The sequence below is a fragment of the Saccostrea echinata genome, unplaced genomic scaffold (genome assembly GCF_033153115.1).
Source record: "Saccostrea echinata isolate AGI-Se365-2 ecotype Australia unplaced genomic scaffold, CSIRO_AGI_Sech_v1 ptg000056l, whole genome shotgun sequence".
In the NCBI taxonomy this organism is placed as follows: domain Eukaryota; kingdom Metazoa; phylum Mollusca; class Bivalvia; order Ostreida; family Ostreidae; genus Saccostrea; species Saccostrea echinata.
In genome coordinates, this window is record NW_026889805.1 from 14,184,182 (window position 1) to 14,196,572 (window position 12,391).

Consider the following 12,391-nt stretch of genomic DNA (forward strand, 5'->3'; position numbering starts at 1 on the left):
GGCGGTGTGACCGGTCAACAGGGGATGCTTACACCTCCTAGACACCTGATCCCACCTCTGGAATTTCCGGGGGTCCGTGTTTATGCCTTGTATTGATCATATTTGTGTTATTTATAGTTTTAGATCGATCACTGCTCTTAATCTTCACCATATGCAGGTTATAATGGAACATTAAAACATGAATATGGAAGCTTAGCGATGGAAAATCTTAAGTCATCTCTTTTATCATATACAGTTTAATCTAATTAGTTGTCAGGAAGCCCTTGTCGTCTGTATTCAGTAAAACATCCAAATCTGAAACTGATGTTGCAGAATCTGCATGGTGTCTTTTATTTCTAGTTCACTGGGAAAAAATACAGGTTCCAGGTAGATGTGCATTAGAAGAAAGAATATCTAAATCGCAAAAGCTTTTTTGCTGGTATACCTGGATACCCTGTCATCATAAATCATTCCTGTCAATAGGGGTTTCGTATTTTTATCGAATGAGGAACCTAGAAGTCAGTATTGTGGGTAGAAATTTTAAGACCTTCTCTTTCTATCTGTTGCTTTATTTACATATAATATAATAATATAATATAATATAATATAATATAATATAATATAATATAATATAATATAATATAATATAATATCGAAATAAAATAACTTCAATTAACATTATTACGATATATTAACAATATATCTGATAAGTCTTTATAATCTAAGAAATATTTCACATATTTGCAATTTTTTACAAAGGAAATACTAGTACATGTACTATTTTCACAATTTTATTCCTATAGTGGGATTTTCTCTTGGTAACTCGAGAAAAATACGTAGTACTTTATTGACGCAAACGATTTCTTTTTAAACTTAATTTTTTGATTTTAAATTAAAAAAAATCTTTCACTTCTTTCAAGAAAAAAAAAATACAGTATCTAATGCAATCAGTTATCATGTCATTTTGAACAATTTCACAGATCTATAGATTTTCATTTTTATGATCATGAATTATCAGATCTTTTCCTGTAAAGGTAAGAAATCAAAACTAAATTTTATAATGTTAAATTGATTCTGGTACTAGTAACTTGCTTCACTGAATTTTAAAAATAAAATAGTTGTAGAAGGAATTCTTAATACGGAGACATATTGACAATAATAAAGTTACTGCGTCATCAAGATAACACATTCGCTGACCAATGGACCAAGTTAATTATGTAACCAGGTAACAAAAAAGAAAAGCCATTGACATTAAATCGCCAAGCTGGAGATAGCTGGTCGAATTAAACCCCCGTGTTTATTTACAGATACCAGTTGTATACATGTTCTTTCCTCTCTAAACAAAAGTAAGGACCAGTACTTGAATAGACGTAATCCTGTTTTATCTGTCTCCCCAAGAAGGGAATAAACCCTGTTTACTTTTGAAGCAGTCATTACTTAACCCAGGGTGTTCAATTGCCTTATATGCAAAACAAATATCTGTGCCGCAAATTAACCTTCCCAATATGCTGAAAAAATATGTGTGCTTTTTAAGCTTTTATATATTGCATGTGGCATGTAATCACCTATTTGAAGGTATGTAAATATTTCTCAAATCTTAAAAAAAAAATGAATTAATTCATACTCTTCACAGTATTGAATATTCATACATAAACAAATGTTTTTCAAGAATCGTTTATTTTTTTCTTTTTGTCTAATAACTCTGTTTTTGTTTTGTTTTAACTTATCATCCATTACTCAAAATGCTTGAGGATGTTCAAGTTTGAGTTTTTTTTTTGTATCTTATCGCTCAGTTATAATTAACTGCTAATTGGTTATAAGTTCATATGCTACTGTCATTTAATACTCGTACGGAAGAAAGAATTTTACCATATATGAGAAAATTGCAAATACATACGACGTTTCAACTAATGACCACTGTGTATCTGCACAAAAAATTAACAATTATTCAAAAGTGAACTAAGTATCTCTGTTTACAAATTTAAAAAAAAAGTTTTATTTTACATGTTTTGTAAACGAGGGTTATAAAAGCTAAAATTACCGTCACGTGAGCACAAAATAAAAGAACTATTTTGGTCTTATGCGATCTTATGACATATTTCTGTCAAATGTTCCGATATTACTTTTTATTTTGTGTTGCTTTCTGTGGAATCTGTTCAATTATTTTTTATAGAATTGATGAGATTAACCCTGCTCATTATCTTTACCTTTTCACCTTTTATATAAACTGTAATGGATTAAAATATTCAACGTGAATAATACATGTACAAATATTTGTTAACATTAAAATGCAAACTTAACTTCAGAGAAATTCGGCGTAAATTTTCATCCATTGAAGTTTACAAACCTGTTCTGGGTGAATTTGATAAAACTTAACGTGATATGACCCTGAAGGATAAAAAAATCCGCTTAGCATTTAAGTGTATTTACCTTATTAGCAAAAGTTGTAAAAATTCTGAAAATTAAAGAATTCGAAACCTGCATGAAATCTTACGGGAACAAAGGAAATTGAGTATTGAGAATAATTCTCTGAGTATTGAGATTTGAGAACATTTCTCTGGTACTGAGAATTGAGTATTGAGAACAATCTCTGAGTATTGAGAACAATCTCTGAGTATTGAGAATTAAGAACATTTCTCAGAGTATTGAGAATTGATAATTGAGTATTGAGAACAATTCTCTGAGTATTGAGAATTGAGTATTGAGAACAATTTTCTGAGTATTGAATATTGAGAACAATCTCTGAGTTTTAAGAATTGAGAATTGAGTACAAATCTCTGAGTATTGAGTATTGAGATCAATTATCTAAATATTGAGAATTGAGAACAATTCTCTGAGTATTGAGTATTGAGAACAATTTTCTGAGTATTGAGAATTAAGAATAATCTCTGAGTATTAAGAATTGAGTATTGAGTACAATTCTCTGAGTATTGAGAACAATTCTCTAAATATTGAGAATTGTGAATAATTCTCTGAGTATTGAGAACAATTCTCTGAGGATTGAAAATGGAGAATAAAATCCGAGTATTAAGAATTGAGTATTGAGAACAATTTTCTGAGTATTGAGAACAATTTTCTAAGTATTAAGAATTAAGAACAATCTCTGAGTATTGAGAATTGAGTATTGAGAACATTTCTCTGAGCATTGAGAACAATTCTCTAAATATTGAGAATTGAGAACAATTCTCTGAGTATTGAGCATTGAGAACAATTCTCTGAGTATTGAAAATTGAGAACAACATCCGAGTGTTAAGAATTGAGAACAATTTTCTGAGTATTGAGTATTGAGAACAATTTTCTAAGTATTAAGAATTAAGAACAATCTCTGAGTATTGAGAACAATCTCTGAGTATTAAGAATTGAGTATTGAGTACAATTTCCTGATTATTGAGTATTGAGAACAATTCTCTAAATATTGAGAATTGAGAACAATTCTCCGAGTATTGAGAACAATTCTCTGAGTATTGAGAACAATCTCTGAGTATTGAGAATTGAGCATTGAGAATAATCTCTGAACCACTTTTAATCTTTTTTAGCAACCATGGTCATCGATTTTGATGAAACTTTGCTTTTATGTTTACTTAGACACCAGAAAAATTAATCAATTAAAATTTGGTTCCTAGCATCTTGGGCGCTATGGTACGTAACGGATGGAAAAAAATTATATTTTGATTTATATATTAATTCAAAAAAAAAAAATTAAAAAATTAAAAAAAAAAAAAAAAAAAAAAAAAAAAAAAAAAAAAAAAAAAAAAAATAGTAAAAAAAACACTCGTAGACAAAGCTTATATCTTAATTTGTAAATATTCAATTAATTATTACCAAATTTTGCATGGCTTTTAGATATTAAATGTTCCATAAAATTAAGAATTTTGAAATAAAAATCATTCATGATAGTAATAAAATTGTGAAGATTTATAAGAGGGCAGATATGCTATTTCTGCCGAAGCTCATATAAAGGGATAGTCATCCCGTTTGTCAATAGTTTGTCAATAGTTTAATTGTTAGTTGGCAATTAACTTTTATAATTAGTAAAATATAAAACTATGAAAAGGAAAGATTAAGATAACACTTTTATCCAATAGGCACTATGATGTACCTATTGTGCGATTTTTATTGTGTGCTGAAAACTATATTGGTGAAATATTCTATCTGAAGATAACGTCCAGTAATCAAGCTCAAATGTCCATCAGAACATTACAAAGGAAAAAAAGCAAACACGAACCTGTAAAAATTATCAGAGGTGGGATCAGGTGTCATGGAGGAGTAAGCTTCCCCTGTCGACCGGTCACACCCGCTGTTGCTCATTGAAATGACTGGGCAAACTTAAAATCCATAGACAATTCAGTGTGAAAATAATGGCCTAACAATTTGTATGAAAAACGCCAGTTCACGATAGATTGTATATGCTAACAAGGTGATTGTATCGACCAAAAGATTTGCGAATTGTTGACAAAACGAGACTGTTGATATCCTTGTATTATCAACTTATTTGTCAAAAGCTTGTCTCGTTTTAGAAATTATTCGTAAATAGAACATGCTTTCGCGTATCGAATCAACTGGGAGACATAAATTCCATATGCAGGTGATAATGGTATATTGCTACATAAGGGACGTGGACGATAGAAGAGTTGAAGTCATCATATTTATCTTTTTTTTGTTAGTTTGCCATTAGTGTCTTTCTTTAGTAAAATATCCAAATGTCGCCCGCGTGGCGCAGTGGTTAGAGCGTCTGCTCTCGAGTCGCGAAGTAAGGAGTTGATCCTTACGTCGCGGGTTCGAATCCCACTGTGGGACGTGGAGACCGGTCCTTCGGATGAGACCGTATAAACCGAGGTCCCGTGTCGCAGTCGGTGCTGGCACGAAAAAGATCCCTCACTGCTCAATGGCCGTAAGTGCCGAGTATAGGACAAAATTTGCAGCTCTCCACCGGCAAGTGGTGGCGTCTCCATATGAGTGAAAAATTCTCGAGAGGGACGTTAAACAACATACAAACAAACAAACATAAAATATCCAAATAGGTATAATAGATTTTAACACATGCAATGCTCTTGTATTACATTTTAATTGCGTATTCTTCCAGTGTTCGTCAGAAGAAACACTAGAGAATTAAACGTTGAGAACCAAACCTTGCCATCGATAATCTCTTTTAAACTTTGCATCACTCTGTTGGGATGAGGGTCATTTTTCTACGGAGGCCAATTTTCTATAGCCTACACATGTAGAAAATTGACCACCAGAGTTTTTTTTTCTACAAAAATTGCATTTTTCTACGGTTGGGATGTCATTTTTCAACGTCGAAAAATGACCCTCCCCTGATCATTTTTCTACCGGGGGGGGGGGGGGTGTCATTCTTCGTCTTTACATCGGCATTGGACATGCGTGTTTTCCGTTTTTGAAAGCCACCTTGCAAGGACAGAAATTTGACTCAGAGGAAGAAATAAGAAGGGCAGTTGTGAATGTAAATGCATCCCTTAGTAAAGAGTGGTTTATGAGAGTGTAGACGCCACGAGAAGTATATTGCTCACAAGGGCGAATATTTCAAAATAGAGTGTTCGTGACAGTTATTAGTAACGTAAATTACGTTTCCCCTTCGTGCCTATTGCCTTGGTAACCATGATATATAACAAGAAATGTTTGCCTGGTATGAGTTCTATACTTTTACCATAGCGAGTCTTAGGAAATTCTCTGACTATGTTTGTCACGGCTTCTATAAAGAAGATAATCAGAGAATGACTCTTGAAATGTAATTCTATGTATAAAAAATGATGATCCTTATTGAAATACTTCATTTTCTAATAATGATGTATCAGCTAAAGGAGAAAAAAAAGAAAGGGTATAAGATGGACTCCAACCCGCCAATTAATGCCTTTGAGGACATTCGTATTCGAAAAGTTTTCAAAGGGTTCAATGGGCTTTTCCTGCATAGTACAGAGACCCTTTTAAAACATTTTGTATTTATTGTTGAGAAATCTCAAATGACTACATAAGACACTTCGCAGACGAATAGTAGAAACTTGCTGGATTACCATACTTACAAAAACAAAACGTAATTCATTTGCTTTCCCTTTTTCTATGGAAGTTCTGAATTTTGTAAGATGTATTCTTTACTTAACTAGAAAACCTAAGTAGAGTTTAGCAGAGAATGAAGGTTTACGAGTGCTGAAATCCAATACGACCCCAATCAAAGATCCCCTCAAAACTTCCTAGTATTTAAAAAAATTTCGCGTTTAGGATATTTACCTATCAATGATGAGTGCTTTCCCACTGGTTTTATGTAATTTTAATTCACATAAACCATTTGCTGTCAACCAAACTGAAAAATAAAAAAAAAATGAAGCGAAAGCGAAAATTAACCAAAATTGTGCAACAAAAAGCGATATTCTACATATAAAGTGGCTTCTAGATTAAAGGTGCTTGGACACAGATTTGAAGTTAATATTTTCTCAGATTTTGTGTATAATTTCATGACTTATTTGTTGCTATAGCATTTCATACTAAAATATAATAAAAATCTTATTTCATCTCGAAGTTATTAAAACTTCGAATTTCTGGACGCGTTGGATTGACACATCCTTGCGCTTTGAAATATTTTGATTTTATTCTTAATACTTAAGAAAAGTGGCAATTTTGTTGTGTATTAATGAAAAATAGTAAAACTATAACCCAGAAATTTCAGAGTAGAAATGTTCGAAAGCAAAGCCCACTCGCAGTATTATGCAAGTCCGTGCTCAGTGGACATTAACAATAACAGAGCTCGTGCCCTGTTTACAAAAACAGTTTACGGATGTGTTCAATTTGTTAAACTCTGTACACATCACATAGCACGGACTGACAATACTGGTGATTTGGTTTTGCTTTCGAACATTTCTACTCTGAATTTTCTGGATTATAGATGTAATATTTTTCATTAATACATAACAAAATCGCTTCTTTTCTTAAATATTAAGGATAAAGTAAAAATTTGTGTATGTGCAAAGATGTGTTAATCAAACGCGTCCCGGAATTCGTAGTTCCAATAATTTCCAGATAAAATAAGTTTTTAATTATATTTTCTTGTGAAATGCTATTGCAATATATAAGTCATGATATTATACAGAAAATTTGAGAAAATATTAAGTTCAAATCTGTGTCTAAGCACCTTTAAGGACTATTTATGAAAGGTATAAGAAAGAAATGCAGATAACATCTTTTGATCATTGGACCACATTCATATCTTATCCCCTCTTCTCCTTTCTGCCTGGCAAAGTTACTAGGGAGAAATGAAAAGCTATTAAGATAAAATCGAAGATATTTGTTATATTAGATTTTTTCGTGCCTTTAGTCTCAGAATATAATGAGATTTAACATCATTACGCTATACATACCTTCTTAAGGTAAAACCTCTACAAAAATACATATATCTGATCTTTCTTCTTTCATCAATGATAGTATGGTTATTTATATACGCATTCATTGATAGTAACAAATAAGTTCTCCGCGAGGCATGTGGTATCAACCCTTACCAAAATCAAACTTCTGGCCTTTGATTTTGGAGTTTATATTACGATTAAAATTTAAAGAAGTCATGGAATGTTTTATTTCCTATGTAGATTACAGGAAACATCCATGCATCAGAAAATGTGACAGCCACATTTCAATGACATGCGAGTACAACTTTACCGTGGAATACTATCACACATTATCCAAAGCATGTTTCAACTGTCCACACAACATCACAGATTGTGCACGTCCACACTGTGTGGCGGCGGACGGAACTAAAAGGGGTATAATCACGGTGAACAGAATGGTGCCTGGCCCCGGGATCCATGTAAGTCACAGTGATATCACTGTATTCAACGCATTTAGTGTCAGAATTACCTTGGTGAATAGTTTGCTTGTTCATTGCTTGTTCATTGTCAAAGAAATGCAGTATTTTATACTAAAATTAACAGGCCGAGTAAAGAATATGTATTCTCTTCATATTTCAGGATAAATTCGATAAAATCACGAAACCCATGAGATACAATGAGAAAGATGTAGATTACCGAACACTGATCGATCTAGATCTAAATCTAGATCATGCAGTCGATTGAATAAAAGAATATTCGATAACCAGCATGTAATTTTAAATATAGAAAGAAAAATTAGAGACATAAATTCTAAAATATTTTGTTTTCCTTACATGTTTAAAATTGTTGATGTCTTTTAAGGTGTGTCAAGGAGACACTATAGTAGTTAATGTACACAACAAATTGGAAGGTTCTGATGGACTGTCCATTCACTGGCATGGACTTCACCAAAGAAATACACCACATATGGATGGGGTCTCCATGGTTACTCAATGTGCAATCCCAGCACACTCTTCATTTCAGTACAAGTAAGAATAGAATGATTACCTTTATATTCATTTTTATTTTTTGAAGTTATTGAAGGTCTATCAGATTATACAAATGAAAATGCCATATTCATATTTGTTAATTTTTATGTCGGGAATATTTGCGATTTTAATATAATTATATGAGTTAAAATATGGGTGTTTCATATTTTGGCGTGTTTTCATTTTTTAATGCTCTGTATAATAACTGTAATAAACTTGATGGAAATGTTGGCGCTTTATGTTTTGGCGAATAATTTTTCTTCGCCAAAAACCAAATTACCCAATATAAAGTCCATAACAAATGAAAACTTTGCAACTGATTGAAGGTTCAAGCCTGACAACCCAGGAACCTACTTTTGGCACTCTCATTCTGGGCTTCAGAGAATGGATGGAGTTTTTGGAGCTCTTGTGATCCGTCAGTCGGATAACACCGAGCCTCATCTTGGACTTTATGATCATGATTTACCGGAACATACTTTAATAATAAACGACTGGTTGGTGGAATTAGCAATCAATCGATTTGCCAATCACCATCATGCAGGAGGAGACAACAAGCCCGCTTCCATGCTCATTAATGGTATATCTCGTTTGTAGTGAAATAAATATCTTTAGACTTAGAATTTTAATCTAGGAATCAATCGTTTGCATAGTAGCTCATTTACACGGTGGATATCGGTCATATGATATAGATTTTATATCAATGGTTGTGGTGTCACAATGGGTTTTTTTTCGGGAAAGTGATATAAAGTGGATTTTCAAATATAGAAATATTCCAAAACATGTGATAGCTATGTATAAAACGCGTGTTAAAGAATACCCCATGGTTTGTTTGATATAATTTTTATCGTTGTGTGAAAACTTTACACAACTCGTTAGATGAAAACATCATGTAACAGGCACAAAGCATACCAGATGCTATATCAATATCGTGGAATCGTTTTAATTAGTGGGTGTGATTGTTGATAACAAAAATTTTAATGGTTCGTGGGGACTTCATTTCTTAGGTGACTTGAAAAAGCATATGATTCAAACCAACTCACCAAAGTAAATATATCATTGCTCATTAATTCAGGTAAAGGAACATTCCAGGAATTTAGAAATCTACATAACACTACAATCTACACACCCCGGGAGACATTGGTAGTGGAGCAAGGTAGACGCTACAGAATCCGTCTGATTAGCAACGGGTTACTGAACTGTCCCATCCAGTTCTCTATAGACAATCATAGCCTCATCATCATAGCTACTGACGGTTTTCCCGTGCAACCTATCACGGTGGAATCACTTAACGTGTTTGCTGGTGAACGATATGATATTGTACTCCACACTACCCAGTCCGTTGACAAATACTGGATTCGTATTCGTGGTGAAGCGGACTGTGCTGTAAAAAAAGCACACCAAGAGGCCATTCTTCATTATCAAGGAGCTGCGGAAAATCAGCGAGATTTATCTACAGGATATGAAGCAGGACATCGGACAGGAAAAGTAATAAAAATGTATAATTTTCCCCTCAGTATATGTTGGGTTGTGCCAAGTGCTAGATCTATTAACAGTTAACTCTTTTAATTGTAAAATATAAAGATTTCTGAACAAACAATATCAAACTGGAACCGGGGTTCAAATTCCCATGTAATCTGATCGATCTTGCAACGAGAAAACAAAATGAAATCCTTCTAAGACCACTTAAAAGATGTTATGCTTCTACTTATCAAAATAAATTTTACATGCAATAGCATCAGCCTATATAGTTATTTTTTTTTTCTTATATTGATATGTTTTAGTTGTATACACTTAAATGCAATATATTTACTTCAAACATCGACAGATATTACATGTAGAATTCTTTACCGTAAACCTACAGAAATCTATAATACCAATTTTTACTTCCGAATGCTGACGCAGAACCTGACATGAGGGTAGGATGTTCCATACATTTAAAATAAATCATAAGTAAAATATGTGCCTGATTTTGATATTTAAATTGGAATTGACAAACTTAACATCCATTATAGAAACTAAATCCATGGAACAAAGCAGAAACTGGGGATCTAATTCCTGTAACGAAACTGGTATCACTTGATGAAAATGACGAGGCTCTATCGGAAACTCCGGATAAAACAGTGTACATGTCCATGGACTTCAACAAGATTGACAACTACCATTTCCACGATCCCATACTGTATCCCATTTCTGCAGTGGAGAGCTCCAAGCATATATACTTGCCCCAGATCAACTATATATCGACAACGCTACCCCCAGCACCACCCCTTACACAATTTAATGACATCCCGGAGGTGAATGGAGACTTTTTATTGTACATTTAACGTTTGTTAAAGTTTTTAAAAGCCTGGAATTTCATTTAGAAGTATCAAAAAGGTACACTTTTAATTGATAGATCACACTTTATACACAACATGACAAAAAGGAAAGTTTTACATTTATTCAGATGAACAAAGGCATATGTAATCAACACTATATACAAAGCAAATTTACAGTACAAATTAAAAAACAAATACGAAAAACGTTAAGTTTGGTAAGATTTTGTTTGAAAAATAATTGTTGCTTGAATTGTAAACAGGAATTGATGTGTGATTCTATGGATGACGACCGTAACTGCTCGTTCGAATTTTGTGAATGTGTCCACATTAAAAAGGTCAAACTCGGCGATGTGGTAGAGTTTGTCATAGTGGACGAAGGGAAAACCTTTAACGCCAATCACCCCATGCATCTTCATGGCTTCAGTTACAGAGTGATCGGTATGGGGAAGGTAAGATCAATCAGAAATGATTTTCGAGCCACTGATACAAATAACATTAAATGTTATTTGTATCAGTGGCTCGAAAATCATTTCTGATTGTTAAAAATATGAATAAAGGACTTTCTATTTTCTTTTGGGGTGGGGGTGGGGTGGGGTGCAGATGGATCCCCATAAATAATTACAATGCACATAAGACAGTCACTTCTTTGAGCTACCATGACATGACGTCATAATGGAAACATGGACGGGATATTAATGGAATAATTAATATATTATTTTGCATCGATGATCCTTCATTATGCAATCAGTTTATTTTTGCAAATGAGTCTATTGGGTTTATTTATCTAGACGTCTTTTGCAATGTGACTCAAGTTAACGTTAAATCTAATTAATATCCAATAGTTCTTATTCTCCTAACATTATACACAGATAAACCAATCTACTACCCTCCAAGAGGTAAAGGAGTTGGATGCTGCAGGAAAGATTTACAGAAATTTGAATATGTCGGTTAAAAAAGACACAGTAACTGTACCAGATGGTGGATACACCATTCTCCGCATACACGCTACGAATCCAGGTGATCTAATTTAGCTACACCTATCAGAGTCAGATAATCCAGGCCCCGGGATCATGAAACATCTTAAGCTTAAGTCAAAATTTGTTTATTGTGCTGAAATGTTTTTGAAGCCAAACAGTCCAAAATAAAAATGAATTTAACACTAGCTGCGTCATCAAGCTGTTGTTGTCTGTAAATTAAGAGTAGGTATGTCATTCGTCAGCTTTTAAGAAAAGTTCAGTCGGAACCTCTCACTTCAAAACTATTTATTAAAATTCAATTTTTAGAACATATTTGATTTATATACAATGGAAATTATAGAACATTTAATTTAAAAACTGGTCACAAAATCATAAAGAAACAAGATTTATAGGGTCCCATTTCTTATGGTGGAAGGATATTTAGAAGAAAATTCTTCAAATGTACACATTTGTTTATTTCAATATCTTGGAACTTCAGCCCTATGTATTTTTACTAAGAGCAATTTTCCGTTTTTATATGCTAGGAATATTTAAAAAGGCATCAATTAATATTTTTGAGCAAATTTGTCACATTCACGCAACATACTTTGCCAAGAAATGAAGATATATTGAAGAAGTCAAGATAAAGGATGACTGCACTTAACGCCTGTTTTTGGGTCTTTTTCGGTTGCTTGTGCTGCTTTTATGTCTAAACCTTATCTCACTTTTGTATGTTTATGAAAGAATACTGTCAATTTGGAAGCACATTTTAATCTTAA

General features: G+C 33.0%; 1 protein-coding gene across 1 annotated transcript; it reads left to right on the plus strand.

The window, feature by feature from the left end:
- The first annotated feature begins 1,484 nt into the window (after window positions 1-1,484).
- On the plus strand, window positions 1,485-11,462 carry LOC133173877 (uncharacterized). Its single transcript, XM_061308947.1, has 8 exons — window positions 1,485-1,554; window positions 7,572-7,789; window positions 8,172-8,338; window positions 8,665-8,915; window positions 9,411-9,823; window positions 10,351-10,632; window positions 10,917-11,105; window positions 11,445-11,462. The coding sequence occupies exons 1-8, from the start codon at window positions 1,485-1,487 to the stop codon at window positions 11,460-11,462; spliced, it is 1,608 nt and encodes a 535-aa protein (XP_061164931.1).
- Window positions 11,463-12,391: the final 929 nt, after the last annotated feature.

Excerpts from the sequence above, each read along its gene's own strand:
- LOC133173877 (XM_061308947.1), top strand. The coding sequence starts at position 1,485 with ATGCTGAAAAAATATGTGTGCTTTTTAAGCTTTTATATATTGCATGTG. Across the intron at positions 8,339-8,664 it reads CACTCTTCATTTCAGTACAA|GTTCAAGCCTGACAACCCAG; the intron begins GTAAGAATAGAA and ends AACTGATTGAAG. Across the intron at positions 10,633-10,916 it reads AATTTAATGACATCCCGGAG|GAATTGATGTGTGATTCTAT; the intron begins GTGAATGGAGAC and ends AATTGTAAACAG.